At 39.2% G+C, this 21,514-nt stretch overlaps 4 protein-coding genes and 1 non-coding gene across 9 annotated transcripts; 2 read left to right on the forward strand and 3 right to left on the reverse strand.

Annotated features, from left to right (window-relative positions):
* Positions 1–569: 569 nt before the first annotated feature.
* On the reverse strand, positions 570–5,341 carry LOC104800433 (heat shock 70 kDa protein 15). Its single transcript, XM_010523225.2, has 10 exons — positions 5,243–5,341; positions 3,310–4,522; positions 2,965–3,192; positions 2,793–2,888; positions 2,363–2,578; positions 1,978–2,172; positions 1,740–1,886; positions 1,505–1,654; positions 1,276–1,406; positions 570–932 (listed from the first exon to the last, which is right to left on the reverse strand). The coding sequence occupies exons 2-10, from the start codon at positions 4,477–4,479 to the stop codon at positions 767–769; spliced, it is 2,499 nt and encodes an 832-aa protein (XP_010521527.1). The 5' UTR covers positions 4,480–4,522; positions 5,243–5,341; the 3' UTR covers positions 570–766.
* On the reverse strand, positions 5,283–7,327 carry LOC104800432 (transcription repressor OFP14). Its single transcript, XM_010523224.2, has one exon. The coding sequence runs from the start codon at positions 6,803–6,805 to the stop codon at positions 5,870–5,872; it is 936 nt and encodes a 311-aa protein (XP_010521526.1). The 5' UTR covers positions 6,806–7,327; the 3' UTR covers positions 5,283–5,869.
* Positions 7,328–9,267: 1,940 nt separating this feature from the next.
* LOC104800434 lies at positions 9,268–11,902 on the forward strand. 5 transcript variants are annotated; one of them, XM_010523227.2, is made up of 4 exons: positions 9,268–9,448; positions 9,591–9,681; positions 10,426–11,412; positions 11,497–11,902. In XM_010523227.2, exons 3-4 carry the CDS (start codon positions 10,490–10,492, stop codon positions 11,600–11,602), a joined length of 1,029 nt encoding a protein of 342 aa, XP_010521529.1. In that variant the 5' UTR covers positions 9,268–9,448; positions 9,591–9,681; positions 10,426–10,489; the 3' UTR covers positions 11,603–11,902. The 5 variants fall into 5 exon arrangements, with proteins under 5 accessions (XP_010521529.1, XP_010521528.1, XP_019056611.1 ...); XM_010523229.2 differs by lacking the exons at positions 9,268–9,448; positions 9,591–9,681 and adding exons at positions 9,698–10,076; positions 10,159–10,314; XM_010523226.2 differs by lacking the exon at positions 9,591–9,681.
* Positions 11,903–11,990: 88 nt separating this feature from the next.
* TRNAR-UCG lies at positions 11,991–12,064 on the reverse strand. The gene has a single exon. It is a non-coding gene; the product is annotated as a tRNA-Arg (tRNA).
* A 1,905-nt stretch (positions 12,065–13,969) lies between these two features.
* LOC104800435 lies at positions 13,970–19,392 on the forward strand. The gene is made up of 13 exons (XM_010523230.1): positions 13,970–14,167; positions 14,378–14,911; positions 15,344–15,443; positions 15,586–15,794; positions 15,880–16,193; positions 16,289–16,582; positions 16,861–16,963; positions 17,256–17,372; positions 17,783–17,838; positions 18,234–18,291; positions 18,606–18,770; positions 18,849–18,977; positions 19,090–19,392. Exons 1-11 carry the CDS (start codon positions 14,112–14,114, stop codon positions 18,631–18,633), a joined length of 1,869 nt encoding a protein of 622 aa, XP_010521532.1. The 5' UTR covers positions 13,970–14,111; the 3' UTR covers positions 18,634–18,770; positions 18,849–18,977; positions 19,090–19,392.
* Positions 19,393–21,514: the final 2,122 nt, after the last annotated feature.

Consider the following 21,514-nt stretch of genomic DNA (forward strand, 5'->3'; position numbering starts at 1 on the left):
ATTTATGATTTTTTTTACCGGTTTCATTGTATTAATATGGTACTTCACCAAAAACATTAAGAGCGTAAATAATATATGCAGGCAGAAAAGTACAAAAGAACGTACCCAAAAATTTGGTGAGGGTAAAGTGAAAGCACAAAATGCTCTCGCAACCGACGTGCGATTGCAAAGCCGCGGAAAAATGGTAGACGGAAACCTGCTACTGCTATCACGTGGGTATGTGGGTCGGCATGTAATACTTGTTCACTTCTGTACGGATAAATAGTAAAAAAGGGCATGAGTGATTTCGACGGGTCCAATGAATGATTCATGTTAACAAAAAAAAAAATTGTTCTAATCCTCATTTTCGCAACTGCACTTTTCCCTTGCTTGATTTTAAACCGATACAAATCCCATTTACTCCTTACAAATTGATTCACACGTATCAATGTTCTGTCTTCATAATGATGAAGATTTTCTTTTTCATCTACACCGATCTCTTGTTCCAAATCATATCTCATTAAAAAAAAAGATATGTAAGGTGGCTTCTTTCCGAAACAATTTTTATAAAAAGGAAAAAAAACCCTAGAAAAAAAAGCAGAGATGACCAATCCGCGTATTACAATCAATAATCAAAACAATATCTCCGACCATATCATGATTTTTTTTAAAGAGAAGGATAATATATGAAAAAAAAAATCCGAGATGAGAGTGAAGAAAAACATGATGCAAAAAGCAAAACGAGGAAAGTACATCAAAAATCGATACAAAAGGAGGCAGGCAGTTCTTAAGGGGTGGCTGAAGGAGGAGGAGTGTTGTCCTCAGCTTCCATTGCTTCATCGTTATTCTCCTCCGTCCTCTTCTCATCCTCCGGTGCCTGCGGTGGTGTCTCCTTCTCCTGGGTGGTCGTTGGTTTTGCCGGCTTTGCTTTCGTCATTATCGGCCTGCACACCCTGGTTTATATATGTATAGATACATTATTATGCATCCACATTTATATAAAATACATACAGCCCACAACCCAAATAGCATATTATCAGACAAGAGAAAGTCTTCCAACCTCTTACATTAAAACCTAGATTTTTGGAAAAAAGTTTAATTTCACGATGGTTTTTGTAAATCATTTAAAAGTTCAGTATTTCATTTCATGGTGGGTTAAAAAAATTCACAGTTTAATATAGGAGTGAGAAAGAAATTTTAAAATTAGTGTGTATTTATCTGGGATTTATTCACAAATTCATGCATTAACATGCGATTTCACCTGAAAAGTGTGGTAAAGGGTGATAGTTTAGTTACCTGTCCAACGCCTCGGCCTTCTTCCTGACATCAGCCGACAAGAGAACTGGGGAAGCATGCTTTGGAAGCCCGTCTTGTTGCTGTTTCTTCTCCCTCAGCCACGCTTCTGCTTCCACACACTCGCTCAGAACCTTCACCATTACCCAAAATTCAGTCATCATTTTCTTTTATATTTATGAAGATCCATCCCTTTCAGTGAACAGAACCCACTGGCCCAACAACATTTTACCTTTTGCTTTTCAGACAAGTCAATGTGGTCAAACTTGGGATCATTAGACATTGCCGCCTCTCTGTAGCTGTTTATGCAATAGACAAGCTGATCGATTACTGACCCTCTCTCCATTGACTCCTTGTATCTCTCTTCCACAGGGTCACCGACCTGCAAAGGGCAGCAGCCAGGTAAAATCAACCAATATTACAACTTAATATAATCATCACTCAATAAGCAGAGGCAGGATCGGTACCTTCTTTAGCTCCTCCAGCTTGGCGACATAAACACCTTTCGTCTCATCTTCTCCATCTTCATACAACCAATCTTCCACTTCCTGCAGCTTAGCTAAGAACGCTTCCCGATCTGAATCAATGATATATTCCTGGTATTTGTCACTAAGCTGAAAGAACAAAGACTGTGTTAGTCCAAGCCCCGGCACCATGCCCTGTCTACACAGAATAAAAAAAAATGCAGAGGGGTTGGTTCCTCACTTTGTTACGCATGTCATAAACATAAGCCTCAACAGCATTTTTTCGGTCCTTTGTCTCCTCCATAACTCTGTCTTGCAAAGCCATCTCAAATTCTTTCTCAACGGCCTTCTGCACATCTACTGACTGCATAGCACCATAAACCAATTCTGACACAGGGACATTTGTTTTCTTCACCTTCTTTTTCGGGGCCTCGGTCTGCACATGATATCGGCAAGAGACCCACTATGTTAGCATGCTATAATAAAATCAAGGCGCCTGTCTCTACCAATGAGAGCTTCATTCTCGCCAAATCCAGGGTATAAATCAGAACCCGTAAAAGAACATCCAAGGCCACTGGAGAGCACAGTGATAACAAACAAACAACTCTGTTCATTCAAAGACTCACCTTCATGTCTGTTTCCATTTGCACAGGCTTATCAACAGACTCCGGAACACCATTTTCAGCACCTGTTGCATCACCAGCTCCCTTCGCATCCTGCATGTTAACATCAGAGCCGCCAGAAGCAGGATCAGTCTCTCCAGGAGCTTTATCAGTGTCCATCTTAGTAGGTTCCTCCTGTTCTTTTGTGACAGGAACTTCGACTTCTTCCTCTTCCAGAAGCTGCAATGACAAAACAAAGATTACATACAACAGGAAGTTCCAGTACCAATAAGAATATAAGATAAAACAAAACAAGCAACAATGGATGATAATCTCTTAAAATAGTTAATTAGAAACAACAGATCTTCAAAATATTTCATTCGGAAAAGTTGAAAATTTATAGTTTGATCCTAATACTCCCCAAGGGCCAAGGCAAAAACTAAAAAGAACTTACAGTTGCAGATTCAACAGAGACAATTCCGTGGAGGTTCAGTCTTGCTTTTACTTTAAGCTTTGCCCTCTCACCTTTGGATGATTGGAAGGGACCAATCTACATAAGGAAAATCAATCATTAACAGGCTAAAAGCCACAGTTGTAATACCTTCAAGAAATAGTCAGCTGCATACCGTGTACGTGCTGATTTTCGGAGGCGCCTGCAAGTCTGTCACATCAGCATATTGCACATCAATAGAGAATGTGCCAGACCGATAAAATGTCAGAGCCTTGACACTGGGAATGGGATTTCCCTTGGGGAAAACGACAGTGCTCTGCTGATTCTCAGCCCCTCCATTCTCAGCATCAGGAGTTGATCCTTTCCACGATAAAGCGATTGAAAAGGGAAAGCTCTCATTGACCTTTTCAGGCAGAACAACAAAACAGAAGTTATTAGATCACCTGGAAAGCTCTAGTTTTTGGATTTTCAGGACAAAAGACACAACTGCAATCCTCCAGCACACATATATTTTCATTACCTGGAACTCGCGAACTTTGAATGTTGGGCTGAGAATTGCACATTGCAAGGCACAGCCCCTTGCAACACACTCACTTGCATTCATTGTGCGCCTAGGCTCCTTACCAAAGAACTCAGTTAGGATTTTGATTATAGCAGGAACACGAGAGCCAGAACCAACAACCTCAACCATGTGTACATTCTCAACAGTAAGGCCTGCATCAGCAAGGGCGTTCTCTAGAGGCCTCTTAACGCGCTCAAGGATCGGGATGCTGATCTGTTCAAACTCTTCTCTCTTTATGAAACCTCGAACATCTTTCTCATCCATCAAGCACTCAATATTCAAAGGTGCCTCAGGATTTGCGCTTAGAACCTTTTTCAGCTTCTCACAGGCAGCCCGGAGCCTGAGACAAGCCCTGGCATTCTGGAAAACATCAATCTTGTACTCCTCTTTGAACTTAGCAGCAAAATGGTGAAAAAGAACTTCATCAAAGTCTCTCCCACCCAATGAGCGATCAAAAGCATGAGACAAAACTTTGAGCTGACCCTTCTTAAATCCAGCAATGCAGATTTGCAAGCTTGCGTGCCCAATATCGATGAACGCCACATTCAGCTGGTCATTCTCTGGCAAGTCTGTTTTGTAAATACCATAGGCCAATGCCGTTGCTGTTGTCTCATGAATCAAGTGCAGTGGATGCAAGCCTGCAATTGTGGCCGCATCCAGAACAGCCCTTCTCTGAAGTTCTGTGAAATAAACAGGAATTCCGATACAACAGTCCACTACCGCTGCATTCAAATTCGTCTCAGCTATGCTTTTCAAATTTGATAAAACCATTCCCATGACCTGAGTTGGGGTAAAAGTTCTCATCTCTCCCAAAAACCTAGCATGGATCAAAGGATACCCGTCAGGTCCTTCGGTAACAGTATAAGGTAGAGACTTTATATCCCTTTGCAGTTCGGGGTCTGAGAATTGGCGACCAATTAAGCGTTTCATTTGGGATATTGAATTTTTAGGGTTCATCATGGTTGAAGCGGCCCCTGCAGTACCAATGAACCGCTGCTTATCACCAAAGCACACAACAGCTGGAGTCTCACGCTTCGACTCATCATTGAGGACAACATCAATCCCTCTTTGCCTCGCCACAGCGACAATGCAATTCTCGTTTCCAAAATCAAACCCAACAACACTCATTTTCGCTCTGATATTTCCTTAAATAATTCAGGCACCACAATATCTGCAAGAAACCAACATGAAGCAAAAATGGAGATAGCAATCTGAGAATGTGAGATAACTAAATTTTCAAGTAAAAAAAAGAGCAGGAACAACAAAATTCGATGATAAAGGATCAGTTTTGCCTCCACCGCAGACAAAAGAACAACCAAACAAGAATCTGTTAACACTTACTCAGGTACCCAAGAAACCGCATTATTGGAAAGGTAAAATGGATCATACAGTGTTTTGAGAGATGCAATTGATTCATAGTCAACATGTTAAGAAGGAAAATTTTTCAATCAGCACACAAAGTGAATCTATTATCTGCAGGAGCTAGACTCATTGAGCAGATTAATTATTCGCCCAGATCACCCTGATACTAAAATCTGCTTGGACCCTGAACAGTTCCATTCGCAATCAAAATTTGAAAGTGCCAGTTTCAACTCAACGTGACCGAGAAGTAGACAGAATCGGGAAGGAGAAAAAGAAACACAGTGAGCCTTCCACGTACAGACAAATCTACGACGTATGGACGAGAAACAACGAATCCAGCGATAAATCCAAAGAAGACACGAGAATCAAGAAAACCGCGGGGAAACCTAGGAGCTATTCAAGCACTCAGATCATCAGATCGTACCACAAAAATCACAAAACCCAGAGGAAACTACGAGACAGAAACTTTTCAGATCTAAGAGATCTATTAATCGACGAAATGAGAGAGCCGAAGGATTCGATATCGTACCTGGGTGGGAGGGGCTTTTGGATTCTGTAAGCTTCTGCTGAAATCTGTGAGTGTGGCCGTCGCCGCGAGGAAATGAACCACCGGGGGCAACTGGAAGGGAAGAGGGGTTTTATTAAGGAGCAGACGGCCACAAGACGCAGGGCTTGTCTGGAATTTTCTTTTCCCCTTTTGAATAAGGTGGTTTTTCCAATTAATTTTCTAGAAAGTATTTATTTTGTTTGATTTAAAATATTATTTTTTTCAAATATATACAGGTATAATTGTAATTTGTATTTGTATATATATGTAAAAATTTACATGTTGGTTAATTTTGGGAACATGATTTGATGGGCGATGTTGCAGAGATACTCTTTGCTTCTAGAAAGATCTACGTCGAGCTTGAGGAATGACACGATCACAACATACATTCACGACACGAGTCAGGTCTTTAAAAATATATATTTTAATTATGTAATTGAACTAATAATGGGCCAGGCCCATTGGGCTATCCTCGCTCGTTTGGGCCATCAGAATCATGCTGTCTTGTGAAAAAACGAACAAAGCCCTGAACCCAAACAGGCAAGACAAAGAACGACAATGGCGGAGGTGGCGGGATGGGAATAATTGGATGAAAGCAAGGGGTTGGTCTTAGAAAGGGCGGCGCATCCTCCGCCTGAGCCTGTCCCTGGCGATGCGGCTGCTGAGAGATCTGGTCATACCGTTTCTGGTGACGGTCTTCTCCTCCTGACGTAGGACTACTATTAGATCCACAAAGGCGCTCAGTATGAATCTGTGCGATTTCTTGTCGTTCAGCTCCAGGTAGCAGAAGAGCACCTCCTCCATGAATTCCCAATCCACCTCCGATTCCTTCATCCCGTATAACCTACCCTCTACCATCTCCACCATCGATCGCCGGAACTCCTCCTGCGGATCCGGGGCGTTCCTCAGCACCGCTATACAGTTCTCCGGCAGCACCGCCGATCGCCCTCCGTATCGGAACGTCGATGAGTTAGAGCTCGACGGAATCTCCTCCAACATCGACGCTGTCGTTGTGGTGGTGGTGGTGGTCGCGATGCTCCGTCGTCCCTCTTCCGTCGGAAGCTCCGATCTCCTCGGATCCGACGGCGCTTCCGACGGTTTCGGGGAATCGTACAGAGCTGGGCCCCACGCCCTCTGGAATCTGTCATGATCGTCGTCGTCGCTGCTGTCATCGTCATCCTCGCTTTCGTCTAACTTCTTCTTCGCCCGGTCGCGTTCACTGTCCGCGCCAACACCTTCGTCGTCGCCGTGGCCATCGTCATCTCTGATGCAAAGCGATTTGAAATTCTCTTCGAGAAATCGGTCGATGTCAGACAAAGTGGCGGCGTGACCACTGTCGCGGTCGCTCTCGCCATCCTTGCTTTTGCTCTTGCGTCTCCTGTGCCTGCGGTTGACGGAGAACGAGAGCGTCTTCGGATGCTTGCATCCAGACAGAACCCAATTCTTCGACGACGAGAATGAATTCGACGGCAGTTGGATTTTCCCCGTCTCCCGTTTGATCTTCGAAAGGTAACCCTGGAGAGATCTCTGCAACTGCCTTGGCATTGTTCCTCCTCCGCGTTTCTGGGTTTTTCTACTGCTCGCGTTTATAAGACGAGAGAGATCTGTATGTTAATAGAGGAGATTCGGGGTTGGTGACAATGGAGATAATGAAGGTTGGTGATAGCGTTTTAAGTTTGTGCAATTTGATAGGATTTTTAACCAATTCTGGAGATCCTTCATAATCTGGAAAAAAAATGGCTCAAATATAAAGAGGCAGTGGATTCTGAAACTGTCGACACTCATAAATATTACCAAACATAATGCTATTATACACACACACACACATATTGGGAGTTTCTTCTTCTTCTTCTTCTCTCTGTTCAAATGTATTAATGGGCTTTCCATAAATGTCGGATTTTGCGTTTTAATATCAGTGTTTGAATGTTGGTTTCGTCATTAAACTCGCGTTATTTAACATCAGCAGGAGGGTTGCACAGCTTAGCAAGTGTCAATCATTTCAATGTATGTATGTATGTATGTATGTATGGACATCCTCGCATTGATGATATTAGTTGGACTAACCCATTCTATTATGTATTATTTGGGTACACACATCTATTTCGAAGTATATTTATGTATATGCAAATCAAAGAGTTAAAGAGCCGATACATACATCCAAAAAAAATACATAATTAGCATTTCATTGATTCCCAAGGAATATTTGAAAATTTTCCAGGTTCAAACTGTAGATTTCGAAACTGGATTGGGAGATGCAAAAACAAAGACTATGATAATAACATTAACCAGGTTTTCAGGAATTTCAGAAAAAAAAAAAAAAGAGACGGGAAATTTAGAATGGGCCGAGGAAGCCCAACAAAATTAGTAGTCGTTTGAAATCTCCATCAGTTCAATCAGTGCGGGTGTCAATAGGGTCGAGTGACTCGACCCAAGGATTTTGGATTGGTCCGGTTTTCTTCGTACCTATATAATCCAATTCGAAGGATGATCTTATATATTTCAGATTTGGATTGGGTCGGACCGGTCGCCCGCTCAAATTGCTTTGTAAAATTATTTTTTTTTGGATTTTTTTTTAAATATCAAATTTTTGAATCGATTCGAATTGGATGCGAATTTCGATTTGAACCCGATTCAAAAATCCAACCTTTTTCGGATAAAAAATTTTAGATCTAAAACTCGCTATTTTTCTGATTGGGTCGGGCCGCGAGTTACCTAAATTGGCACCTTCTAAACCCATAATTCAGTTTTGTCTTTTTATGCTTACCGAAGAAAAAGCTCATGGGGCCACGGCTCTGTTTCAAATCCCCTTTATTTTGTTTTTGCAATTTATCACGGTGCCTCTTGATGGATCGATTCATTTGTCCGGCCAAATATTATATATATATATATATATATATATATATATATATATTGTCGAATGTAGAAGATGTTTAGTATGGGATTGTTTGACTATTTCATTATAGTCGTTAATCCTCAATTTATGAGACTAATTAATCTATTTTTCATTTAACAAATAAATTATTCGATTAGAAAAAAAAAATCACTAAAAGTCTCCAACTTATCAAACACTATCACTTAAATATTACTCAAAATTAAATCGTCCACATCGACATCGTCACGTAATTCTTTTATCAATTTAGTACTAAAAAAAGAAAATTTCAATAAAATATTTATACATATATACATATATATATAAGCGCGCACATATATGTAAGATTCATGTATACATATATATACACATTAATTTGTTTTCTAAATTAAAGAATTTTATTTGTTAAAATGAAAAGTTCCAATTTTTCCAAATTGAAGAATTTTTTACATGATTTACCCATCCACTTATCAGTTATTATCGGGAAATTCAGCCTTTCAGTCTTACGATTAATTTTCTTGTTAGCATATATATTTTTTTCTTATTTGTTGGCTGTCCTTATCGATTGATGGTTGCTGTATGTATTGGTGAAAATAAGGATAATATTACCCATCCCCTTAGTAGTTAATATTCAAAAATTTAGCCTTCCTATATTATTATGATTAGATTTTTTTATGAAAAGGATAATATTCTATGATTAGATTTTTTGTTAACATATATATATATATATATATATATGTATGTATATATATACCTTATTTGTTGGTTGTGCTTATATCCAATGATGGTATGCTGTATTGGTGAAACAAGAGTAATATTTCTATAATTTGTTAAGAACTGACAAATGTGTTAGTAGGGAATTATTTTGGGGAAGAAATGTAAAATATGGAAAGATGGGGGGTCTAATCGGGAATCTGATCGAAACGCCACTGGGTAATGGGCGCCACGATCATCCGTACAATGTTGTTTCATGGTATGAACGCGAAACACGCGATTATCTCCATCACGTTATTTTTTTCCCTTTCTTGAAAAATCATTCCAAAAAAAAAAAGAACGAATATTATTACGAATATCATTTCTTTTTTCATTGATCTAAAAAATACATTAACCCTTCTACGTCTCCCCCCCCATTTGATGTGATAATAATAACAATCATCATAGCACCACCACAGAAGAGAGAGAGAGGGAGGGAGGGAGAAGAAGAAGAAGCTTCGTATCGAGATTCATGGAAATGTGACTTTCTTTTATTTTGGTAGAATCGATAATCTGCATTTTGGGTTTTCGGTAAAGTAGCTTATGTCCATGGAGGAGGAGCCAAGGTGCTGTTGATAATCTCTCTCTCTACTTTCTTTTCTTTGGGTGATCTCTACGGAGACTTTCTTAAATCGTAAAATAAACTCGATTACCCAAGTGGGCTTTTGATTTGACACCACTTTGATCGATTTCAACTGGTCATTTCAGTCGTTTTATGCTGGGGTTTCAGTTTCTTCTTTGATACCTCATCCATTTGAGTGGTTTGTGTTAACTGATGAAGAGCTAAGGCGCGAGGATGGTTAGTTTCCTTTTCCTGATAATTTCTATGGTTGTTCTCTTGAATCATGGGATAAACCTTGATTTGAAACTACTGTGATCAATTTCAATTGCTTTTCTCCGGGGGTCTAATTTGGGGGTTTTCTGAACTCTGGCCGTTGAAATCAATCCAATAACGAATCTCCACAAGTTATGGTGAATCGGGCTTTTCTCTGAATAGATATTGCTGAACTTATCGGGGACTGACTCTGGGAGGAAATGTAGCACCCAGGAACATATGTGTTTAGTGATCTTGTCTTCTAATGGCTGATTTGAGGAATGATCAGATTCGAAACTTGCAAAGATTCGATACCGTTTTCTGTAGAGTGAACCCGATAGAAGGTTTTTGGAAATGGGTTTTGCATGGGATTGAGGAAGGTAGGCTTGACTGTACAAATCTCAGTTACTAGCCAATTTTGTCTCAAGTCTTGTGATTTCAGTGTTCTTTGTTCTATATTAGGTACAAGGCACTGAAAGGCATTGGGGTTATCTTTTCCGGATGAAATAGATCGAGAACCTTTTCAGTCACAGGACTTTGTTCTTACAGGAACATGATTGCCGGCTTGGTCTCAATTTCTGTGTTCTTTGTTCTCCGAGTTTTCCGAGCCGTGTTTCTGTATTTCCTCTGCAGAAGATTAGATTGTTTGATTTACCTGCCCTTTTTGCTGCTTTTTGGATTACAAAATGAGTGTGTGAGTATGTTTTTTTCTGTTTTGTCTGGTCTCAGGACTGATGGTAGATGACTCCAAGAAAAGGCAAAGACTTTGTTCAGGTGTTTGGATGGTGATCTAATGGCTGATTCTTCTCCAGATTCGTCGGATAAGTCTCATCTAGTGGGTCTGAGACGCATAAGTACCTCTCTTTTTAGTATCCCGGGTTTCTTCGTGGGTTTTGGCTCTAAAGGCACGTCAGAACCCGATGTAGGCAAAAGCCCTACATCTTCTCTTGATTTTGGAGTTTTTGCAAACTTTGGGGGCCTGTTTAGCCCTAGATCTCCTGCTTGCTCGTCCCCCAGGAACAGCCAAAAGAACAAATGGGGTTGTGAGAAAGTCGGACTTTCCATTTTAAATTCCCTGGGTAAGGACAGTGGACAAGGGAATGAAGGTAATAATACCGATTCATTCAGAAAGGAAAACATAGTTGTTACCCCACGAATCAAGATCGACATTCGTAAAACCGCAAAGCTTTCCTGTGAAGTGATGGATCCTTCTGCAAAATCCAATTCTCTGCCCAAGAACTATGTGGCTACTTCGCTATGCGAGTCTGCAGACTTTCAATCGCAGTCGAGTGACTTGGACGCTGCATTCAGGGACGAGAGAGCGCCAGAGGAATATAGCTCACTGATGAAACCAAGTTCATCCCCGATGAATATCACATCCAGCCGGTTATACTCTCGGTCCCTGTCTGCTCGTGAGATGACACTTTCGGAGGACTATACATGTATAATATCCCACGGGCCAAACCCAAAAACAACTCATATTTTTGGGGAGTGCATTCTGGATTGCGACCCCAAAGAGTTGGCGGGCTTTGACACAGCGGGAGAGGCTGGGAACCTGAAAGAGGATCCAGAGCCGCCTAATCATCATCTTTCGGATTCTTCAAGCCATCTGAAAGAGGGTCCAGAGGCGCCTAATCATCATCTTTCGGATTCTTCAAGCCATATCTGCTTGTGCAAGGAAGAAGCAGGAGATGGAGAGAGCATTCGTATCAACAGGTACGGCTAGCTGAAAAGGCTAATTGGGATCAACCCTCATAAAAAAAAAAAAAAGTTTCTGATTTTGGTTTCTGTTTCTTGAAGATTGGGCAACAGCCAGACCGGAGACTATATCGATGCTTTGGAGGAGGATGTATGGCCTGGATCAAGTTACCATGAAGATGTGTTTTCTCTTGGGAATGCCTCTTAAGTCGTAAGAGGCGAGTGGTATTTGTCTTTGTTTGCTGGACTCTCGAGTGTGGGCGTGACTGTGACATAGTCGTGTATTTTGGCAAGCGAGCGTTGGAGATTAGGTTTGGGTCTGTTGAATAAGAGTGTATTTATGACGCGGATGAGTTTTTGGAGTGGCCTGATGCCCCCTTCCTCATCCCTGTTTTTTCTTCATGGGTTTGATAATGTCTGGTTTTGTATTTGGAGTGTTTTTCCTTGCTTCATTGTCGGAGGCTATGTGAACCTTTTTTTTAAAATGGAAGAAGCCTTATTCACTTGAGCAAAGGGGTTGCAAAATCTGGGTGCAAAGACCGTCGATTGGGTCCCAAAAAGAAGGAAAAGAATGGCGCTGGTAAAAGAAAACAAGCCGACCACAGTGGGAGTCGAACCCACGACCTTTTGATCCGAAGTCAAACGCGCTAATCCACTGCGCTATGCGGTCAATTTAAAAGCAGAGTTTAAAAATATAATACAGAAAGGGAGAACCCGGAAAGCCTAATCTTCAAATTAATTCATCAAGTTGAAAGTCAATTAATCTCCTATCCGCTAGAAGCGAGCGCTTCTAGCCCTTTCATCTCAACCGTTGATATGCTCTCTCGAGATGATCAACGGCTTGGATCTTATCGGCTGATACATGATGAAAAAGACTTTCTTTTACAACCGAGGTTACCGTTGTAAGGTCGGTGTAACGTGTGTCCGATAAAAATCATCCGATTCAGATTCAAAACCCAGCATACGGCTCCAACCCTCTCTACGCCCTGGTTCTCGTAACTCCATTGCTACTATCTTCTCATTTTCCTCTTCTTCTCCGCCTCTTCAGGAACTATATTTCACACTTGTTGGACGACTAATCCTTCACTCAAAAAAAGATTTTTATATAAAAGATTTGAAAAGATTACTTAATATTTAGATTTATCTTTATTTTTATATTTTAGATATTTATAATTAAATAAGATATTTTGTGATTGTATTTTTTATTTATAAATATTGTAATATTTTATATTGAATAATAAAAAATCTAACTATTTTTATTTATATTTCTTTCCAATATATCCAATATGGTTAATGTTGTGATCTCTCTTCTTTTTTTCTTTTTTAGACTTAGTACTATTGATTCTACTTCGATTTTGCGTAAACATCTCATTTCTCGATCTATATAAGACAGTTTTTTTGGTCAGTGGAATTTGAATTTTCTAAATCCAATGGCAATTGCCTTTTGATAGGAACACGCCTTGTCCTGTCGAAAAGTTTGGCCAAACTTCTAACGCAAATTACGGAGGTCTTGAATTATAGGTGGATCTAATGCTTGATGCAAAAATTATATCGGATGCTAGTTCCATCTTCTTCTTTTTCTTCTTTGTCTAGTCCTGGGTTTGATTTTGAATTGATACTGAATATATTTTTTATTTATGTCTTTTATCGTTTTTTGATGTCGTACACCCTCTTAGATTCGAAATCAAGTTAACCAAGTTTTGTTTGTTTCTTTTTCATGTCTTAAACTTGTTTAGTCTATATGGCTTAAGTATTTTTGGAGTAACGTGTGTATGTTTGGATAAGAGAAAATTTGCTTCAAAGATAAGAGAGGGTGAAATCTATAGATTTCCACCCAATGGAGCCATGGTAACGACTGTTCCGACACTTCATATCTCATTATATAATTTCTTAATTTCTTGGTCACTGGAACATTGATCAATAAACTGCTACGTGATTAGAATTCTAATCACATTACATATGATTATGAGTAAGCCATATTCTTAACATCTTTGATATCCAAAATATCATCAAACATACGTTTTTGGGTCGACTACCTCTTTTGGTTCCGTAGAACCCCATCGGTTTGTTTTTGCATCCTTTTGCATCATGACCAAATTGTTTAAAATGACTATCTCTTTCGAATCCTTTGTAGAATGCTTCGGATTCAGAAGATTAAGTGGACTGAAGGTCGAGTGAACTTTCTGTTAATCGAAAGAAAAAAAGTGGATTTCTTTTAGGTTTTTTATTATTTTTTTGCTTGATGGTTAAATCCGGTTTTATATCGGTTAATATAGTTTATTAAACCGATTCAGATCAAATTTTAAAAAACCATAATGCTGTCATGGACGTGGATAGAGTCAGCATTCCAAAATATAGTCAAATGTTAAACGTGGGCGAATTTGCAAACTTACTGTTTGTGTATTTTATTGTTTTTTGAACGTTATAAATTAAGGATTATTTAGTAGAATAATTTAACACTTTTTTTTTTCTTTTCCGATGAAACCCTTTTACAAATACGTGTATTTTCCATGGGATTATCGCGTTATTTTTATTACGCCATATAAATACATGTCGGTTTATTCCTGTCCTTGAGCCTGCCCTGTCCCGCTTATCGTCAACCCAAAAATCGGCCCGACAACGCTTCTGAGAGTGTATAGGGTTTCCGGAAACTACCGTACCGTCTCTGGATTTTTTTCCTCATGAAACCTTGATTTCCGTTTGATATCAAGTATGTGATGGTTCTCGTCCTCGTCCTCCAATCGGCGATAATTAGGGCTTTCGCGGTGTTTTTGTTCGAATTCCCATTTACTGTTTTTCGATTTTTCGATTCGATGGATATCTGTTTGTTATTCTTTTAATTTGTCGAGAATCTGTTGCGTTTAAGTGAAGAGAGATTCGGAAGATATGTTGACCACGAATCTGTATTTAGGGCTTTTCGATTGTTTATTTTAGGAAGTTTATTGGACTAGGGTTTGGCTTAGGAGGTGGCTTTCGGTTTCAGGTTCCTTGGGGTGATTATGGCGCCAACTGGCGAAGAAGAGGTGGAGTATGAGAGTGATCCTGAGGAGGTGAAGCGCTCCTTGGCAATGAGGAGGAAAGAAGCGAGCGATGACGAGGATGATGAAGCGGCTCGGGAGGATGATGATGGCCAAGGAGGAGCTCTGAGGACTGAGATTCATTCGGATGAATCTGATGGCCAGGGTGGTGTAGCAAAGTATGAGAATGAAGATGAAGAAAGATTGCTCATGGATGGTGAAGACGGGGATGATATTTCTGATGAAGATGAAGAGTATACTGAGGAAGGGTATGCTGAAGGAGACTACGGCATGGAACATGTGGCTGGCAGATTGCAGGGTAATATGATGAAGGCAGTGGAGGGTGATAGGACGAATGGGGAAGAGGCTATGAAGGGGCATGCGGCAGTTCATGTAGAAGAAGAGGAAGAAAAGGAAAAGGGACCGTTCTCCGTGCCCACCGCTGGAGCATTTTATATGCATGATGACAGATTTCAGGAAAAGTCTGGTGGCCGACACAGGTATTTTTTCTTATCAGTTCTCTGTAAGTTATCCGCTGATGCTATGGCTGAGGACTTAGTTGATTCTATGTGTTACATGAGGTAAACTGATTTTGAGGCAGAGTAGGTTACATCGGGGTAAACTGATAGGTTCAGCTATTGGCCTTCAGTTAGGAACTCAATGTCATGTGATCTGCATGGCTAGTGACCAGTGATGCTACCGTTGTTTTAAGTAATTTAATGAGGTTGAATAGTTGCGTTTGGTTTGGTTACCTAATTTTTATACAGTGAAAATTTGAAAGCAAGAATATGTTAGCGTTGATATCATCAAGACGTCAATTAGTTCTTTCATTTCTGTGGTATGTTCTTCTTACCAGCCTTTGATCATCATATATTTTACGTATTAGTTATTTTTGTAATCCCAATTGATGTATCTTCTTTTTTGCTTGCAAGGCGAATGCACGGTGGAAGGAGGCTCTGGGAATCCAAAGATGACAGAAAATGGGGACATGACAAATTTGAGGAAATGGATTCACCTCAAAAGCAATATGAGGTAGTGCCTCAATCTAATGTTTCTAAATTTTCTTGGGATCTCTTTCTTCTCTCTCTCTCTCTCTTACAGTGTTTGTGTTTTTTGCCATATATTTTTCTTGTCCTTTATAATAAATAATTGATTGACTTCTGTCCAAACTCAGCGGCGGAGGACTTCTAGGGGCGGATTTAGAGGACGTGGTTGGACTAGGGGAGAGGAGCATGGATACAATAGAGGGAGCAGTTCTAAGAAATTTAGCGACAATGGGAATCAAAACCAGTTTTCTAAATCTGTCACTAGAGGGAGAGGGCCCAGAAAATATGAGACCACCTTGAGAAACGGAAATCAAGCATCTTCTGGCCGAAACAAGCAGTGAGTTCTTAGATTTTGTTTTCTCTGTAGTTTGCAGATGATGGTATGCATAATGTTGATAACGTTCAATTTACTGAATCGGCAGATCATGGAATTCTCTTGAGAAAAAGTCTCACCTTGATTTAGGGCGTGCACCAACAGCCACAGCTAGCTCTGACATTGAAGCCGGTCATGCAAAAAAGGATGTAGCTGTTTCTATTCTGAATTCAGCCTCTCCTCCATTTTATCCTTCAGGGTCCTCCAATAGCTTAGCACAGAAGGATATTCAAGTTGGCATGGGAAGACTGCACATGAATGAAAGCAGTTCGCCTACTGGAAGGAGTTTTGGGAATACAAAAATTTCTTCTTCTGCATCTTCATCAGTCGGTACCGATCAGACCGCTCAGTCCATGAGTCAAGGTAAGGGTGCACCTGCCTCTGGACAAGTTTTTTTTTTAATCATCAATCTCTCAACCAAATTGACAAAACTTTCTCACCTATGTGACTCCATGTAGCTTCTAAAGGGAGTGGCCAAAGCTCTCTTCGGCCTTCTGCTCAGGCTGTTGATCAACCCTCTGCTGTTGTTAGACTACTGGCTTCCTCTCCACCAAAAGCAAGCTCGTCGAAAAGTCTGTATGCTTCTGCTGAAATGAAATCTGCCTCAGAATCAGATGCTTTGGTTGCAAAGGGAAAAGGAGCCCTCCAGCCTAGTGGAAGCCCCTTTCTGTATGGTGGGACTCAAGTTATGGGGCCTGCAGGGAGTCTAGCAATGGGCCATGGCAACCCTAATTTTCCAGCTTTTTTGCCCCGTAAGTGGTTCCCGGATGACTCTCTTCTTTCTGCAATGGAGTGATTAAAAGATTCTATGTCAATGGAATCATGCGTGGTTACTGAAATTGAAAGCTAACAATGCGAAATCATCTGCATCCCTTTGAATTGTTTCCTTTAACTTGCCCTGGTTGCCGGGGTTGGATCGGTTATGCAGTGTGACTGGTGTATCTTCTCGTGCTTTTCTGCCTGCTATTACTTTTCCTTTTTGGGACTAATTTTGTTTTATATATACTTTTATTGCGGTATTCATGTGCAGTTATGCCATTTGGTGGTCAGCAAGGTGGGGTCCCCACTTTTGGCATGGCTTTTCCAGGATATGTCCAACCGGAACATGGTTTAGGAAACCCCGAGATGACATGGTATCCTTACTCTTGTACCGATCAGACCGCTCAGTCCATGAGTCAAGGTAAGGGTGCACCTGCCTCTGGACAAGTTTTTTTTTTAATCATCAATCTCTCAACCAAATTGACAAAACTTTCTCACCTATGTGACTCCATGTAGCTTCTAAAGGGAGTGGCCAAAGCTCTCTTCGGCCTTCTGCTCAGGCTGTTGATCAACCCTCTGCTGTTGTTAGACTACTGGCTTCCTCTCCACCAAAAGCAAGCTCGTCGAAAAGTACTTGATTCTAAAGTGTGACTATTTATTTGAAAGGCTGCCAATTTTGACTGGTCCGGGAGCTCTAGGGGCTACGTACTGTCCGCCATATGCTGATGTTGATGGTTCTAACCAAGCGAGCAGGCCAGGGCTATATTCTGCAGGATCCTCCAGGTTTGTGGAATAGCTCTGTGATGTCTCAAGTTGTATTAACTTGTGCACCCAGATTTGATTAATTTCTGACTCGTACTATTTCTATAATGTCTGAATCATGTGCCATTCCCGATTTGCTTTGGTGCCAGTGTAGCTTTTCTTCGAAATCCAAAAGTATACAACATTGTATTTGCATTAAGGCTCTTTGTTTGAACTAACTCTAAAAGCATTTGACATTAGATTTGCATTTGCCAAAGTTGTTGGATAGTAGTAGCTTTTCTACTAAAGTCAGAAGCATGTTACAGTCATGTAGTCATATTAGCTTTGTTGGTTACTTATTCCTGTAGCCATATAAGCTGTGTTTATTATTCATCTCGCTATCCATTGAAGCGTTGAATTTTTGGCACACTAACAAGTTACTGCTTTTGCAGCAAAGAAAACAGTACTAATAAGCCTGATAATGAACAGAAAGCCTCACAGAGACCTGGTAAGTCAATTCCATGCAATGTTAGCTGATGTGAGGATGGTTTTAATGCTGAAAGAGTTTGTGTTTCTGTTATTTCTTTCAGTTTGGGGAAGAATCTCTATAAATCAGATTTTATGAGAACATTGAATGAAAAATTGATTTTGTTATGGTAAACAAGGATAGAGAATGTAATGTGTGTACAGAGTCAATATGATTCTACAAGATTTTGTCTAGTACAAGCAGCAGACGCTAGCCGATGGAAAGTATATTCTTATCAATTCAAAGGTCTTTTGTTTTGTTAGTATATTAGGCAACACGCATTGATCTATCAAAAGAGGGATTCAATAACTAAAACAAAAATCGGTTGTTTGGGGTCATACTGAAGTTTGAAGTTTAGCTACTTTCATCATTTGTAGAGGCCACAAACAATGGGATTCTGCAGCGGCAGAACAACTCAAGCAAGCAGCCTCGCAGGTGAGTTTTTGAAGTTTAGTTAGATTGCTCTTTTCTTTGTCAATGGTTGTGATTAGTTGGGTAGAAATCATCTGGATTTGGTGTCCCAAATTATTAAGTCTTATATTTTGATTCCTGTCTACTGTCTAGTGCAAACTGTTTCTTGGGATTGCAGTTATGACTATGGTTGGATATTTATGTGATCCACCTGGGTAGGTGTTTATCGATTTCATGGACCAATCAAAGCAAACCCTTGCATAGCCTGTGATCATTGAGGAAAAGAAGATTTATCTGCTCAAGTAATTAACTGTCTGCATTTTAACTCCTACGTGCAGATACTCAGAGATGAACTTTAGCAAGTGATTACATTTTGTCTTTACTATATGAAACGAAAGGAGGGTCCTCTTGAATGAATAAGGCGATGAAAGGAGGTTTATAGAAAGCTTTGTAGAGCCTCCTCCCAGGCCCGTTTGGGCTGCAATTGTTACTGGATTTCTTAGGTGCGTGACATCTCTCTCTTTGTTTTTTTCTTGGGGGCTCTTTAAAGCTTTGTGAGTTTAGTATGCTCCTTCATGTAGGGTTTTGAAATTTGGAAATTCCAATTGAAACCAGAGAAAGGAGGATCTGGATGGCTTTGGGCAGTGGTCAATGCCGTGTTCAAGTCAGACGACCATTGTCGGACTTGATGGGTCATTTAGATCTTTATGGTATATTTATTTTTAAGTATCTGCATTTTTTTTTTCTTCACCTCTTGCTCTTGAGGAGACTAGACTACTTCCTTGTTTCTTGACCATCCTTTTTTTTTTTTTTAAATTTCAGGTTCTTCTTTATGGGTTTAAGAGTTTTTGGTCAAATATATGCATTCCGTGAGTTGAAGACCAGACTTCTTTTTTAGTGGTCTTTGAAGTTTCTGTCTGTTTAATACAATAATATGTAATTCTTGATTTTATGTCTTTCTTCGGTGGATTTTCCCCCCCTTTTTGTCTTAGTGCTTTGATGAGTTTTGGTTCTGTGGTTTTTTGCTTTCTCCGCGTTTGGGTTTTTGTCATTGTGGCCCAATATTATTGGGATATGTATTGTTTAAATTACTTAATGAGTAAAAGGGAAAAATTGCAAAAATAATTCCGTCGTTTCTTACTTCTAAGACATGGTTTTAGGATTTTTTAAAAAGTACTAAAACAACGAAAAGATTAATTTATTCTTAAAAAATTGAATGCGTGGTAACTCTGTGTATAGTAAAAAAAATTTTCGAATTTTTTTTTCCATTTTTTTAAAATATTCAAAATGCAGAAACTTTTTTCTTTTTTTCTTCAAAAATATTTTGTTGGCGATTTTAATGACAAATTTTTTAATTTTTATCTTACACTTGACATATTTTTCTACTACGACGAGATACGACATTCCGAAATAAGAATTTGAAAATGTTCGATAAAAATCTTCAGATAAATTTTGGTTCTTAAAACGTCATACTGATCATATCAGCCAGACTTTGGTCATACCGATCTGATTTTGTTCCGTCGGTCACACTTAATTTGGATGAAAATGATTTATATTAAGAGATTTTTTTATACATGAAATTAGATCACCAAAACGATAAAATGTATTCTTATAACCCTTATACAATTTTTTGAATCGTTTAAACTTAATTTAGAAAAAATGGTCATACCGATCACACTTTGATAACATGGTCAGACATTGGTCATATAGTCAGAATTTGATCAAGCGGTCAGACTTTTTGAAAACTGACGAATTTATCATTTTAAAAGTGTTAATATGGTATAATAATAATCTCATATAACACGTTTTTTAAATTTAAATCGGTCAAACGGTCAGACTTTGGTCAAACCGATGATACTTTGGTGAGACGATCAGACTTTGATCATACGGTCAGACTTTGGTCATACCAATTATACTTTGGTCATATCATCAGACTGATCATAGGGTTATACCGGTCAAACTAGTCAGACCTTTTCAAAAATGATAAATTTACGAATTTAAAAGTGTTGATCAAACATGTTTTCTTATATAGAATTTTGGCTTATTAGGGTTTCACTTCGATTCCATTCGAAGGAACAATATCATTTAAGCTTACACTAATCAAAATTTTCATCTATAACGAGATCCGGCACACCAAAGTTGAAGAATTTGAAAATGCATGAAAAATGTTTGATGAAAATACTTAGAGAAATTTTGGCTTTCGAAATGCCACAACGGTCAAACTGATCCGATTTTGCTCATGGTGCCAAGAACAACAATATCATCAACAATGTAACTTCTTCCAAAGAGACCTAAAGTAATATTAGTGTTTGTATAACAACACATTGGAAACAATTGACTTATATTGAGAGATTTTGTTTTTCACGTGAAATTAGAATATCAAAACGATGCAAAAGTATTCTTATAATCCCTACACAATTTTTCAATCGTTTAAATTTAATTTAGACATTTCTTTTTCGTATCCAAATGGTCAGATTGTCATACTATGGTTATACTATGGTCATACAGTCATACTTTGGTTAGACGGTCATATTTGTTCGAAATTGATTAGTTCACCATTTTAAAAGTGTTAACATAGTAATAATCATATCATATGACAAATATTTCAAGTTCAAATTGATCGTATTAATATGGATTAAATCTTTTGTTTGTTTGACAATGTAACTCCTTCCAAATAAGACCTAAAGTAATAGTAGTGTTTGTGTAACACATTGGGTACAATTGAATTATGTTGAAAGATTTTTTTTTTCACATGAAATTAGAATATTAAAACGATGCAAAAGTTTTCTTATATTCCCTATACAATTTTTCGAATCGTTTAAATTTAATTTAGGTCTTTCTTTTTCGTGTCCAAATGGTCAGACGGTCATACCTTGGTCAGACGGTCATACCTTGGTCAGACGGTCAGACTTGCTCGAAATTGATTAATTCATCGTTTTAAAAGTCTTAACATAGTAATAATTATATCATATGACAAATATTTCAAGTTCAAATCGATTGTAAGAATATGGATTGAACACTTTTTTCGACGTCAGAGAGAAGAGGCTTTCACACTTGCGTCCACACTCTATTTGTACGCGTGGGATATTTTGTCCGAGCAAATGCAGCCATCTTTCTGGTCGCAACCGACTGACTTGGGATAATTCTTCAGTTGGCTCAGCAGCTTGAGGAGACTAGACTACTTCCTTGTTTCTTGACCATCCTTTTTTTTTTTTTTAAATTTTATGTTCTTTTTTATGGGTTTAAG

The sequence above is a fragment of the Tarenaya hassleriana genome, unplaced genomic scaffold (assembly GCF_000463585.1).
Source record: "Tarenaya hassleriana unplaced genomic scaffold, ASM46358v1 Cleome7, whole genome shotgun sequence".
Lineage (NCBI taxonomy): Eukaryota > Viridiplantae > Streptophyta > Magnoliopsida > Brassicales > Cleomaceae > Tarenaya > Tarenaya hassleriana.

Bases quoted from the DNA above. Each gene is read 5' to 3' on its own strand.
- LOC104800432 (XM_010523224.2), bottom strand. From the start codon at position 6,805: ATGCCAAGGCAGTTGCAGAGATCTCTCCAGGGTTACCTTTCGAAGATC.
- LOC104800433 (XM_010523225.2), bottom strand. From the start codon at position 4,479: ATGAGTGTTGTTGGGTTTGATTTTGGAAACGAGAATTGCATTGTCGCT. The intron at 3,193-3,309 runs GTAATGAAAATA...CTGCCTGAAAAG, and splicing joins TCAAAGTTCGCGAGTTCCAG to GTCAATGAGAGCTTTCCCTT. The intron at 1,407-1,504 runs GTAAAATGTTGT...GTAATGGTGAAG, and splicing joins ACTTGTCTGAAAAGCAAAAG to GTTCTGAGCGAGTGTGTGGA.
- LOC104800435 (XM_010523230.1), top strand. From the start codon at position 14,112: ATGGTTCTCGTCCTCGTCCTCCAATCGGCGATAATTAGGGCTTTCGCG. The intron at 15,795-15,879 runs GTGAGTTCTTAG...CTGAATCGGCAG, and splicing joins TCTTCTGGCCGAAACAAGCA to ATCATGGAATTCTCTTGAGA. The intron at 16,583-16,860 runs GTAAGTGGTTCC...ATTCATGTGCAG, and splicing joins TTTTCCAGCTTTTTTGCCCC to TTATGCCATTTGGTGGTCAG.
- LOC104800434 (XM_010523227.2), top strand. From the start codon at position 10,490: ATGGCTGATTCTTCTCCAGATTCGTCGGATAAGTCTCATCTAGTGGGT. The intron at 11,413-11,496 runs GTACGGCTAGCT...TGTTTCTTGAAG, and splicing joins GAGAGCATTCGTATCAACAG to ATTGGGCAACAGCCAGACCG.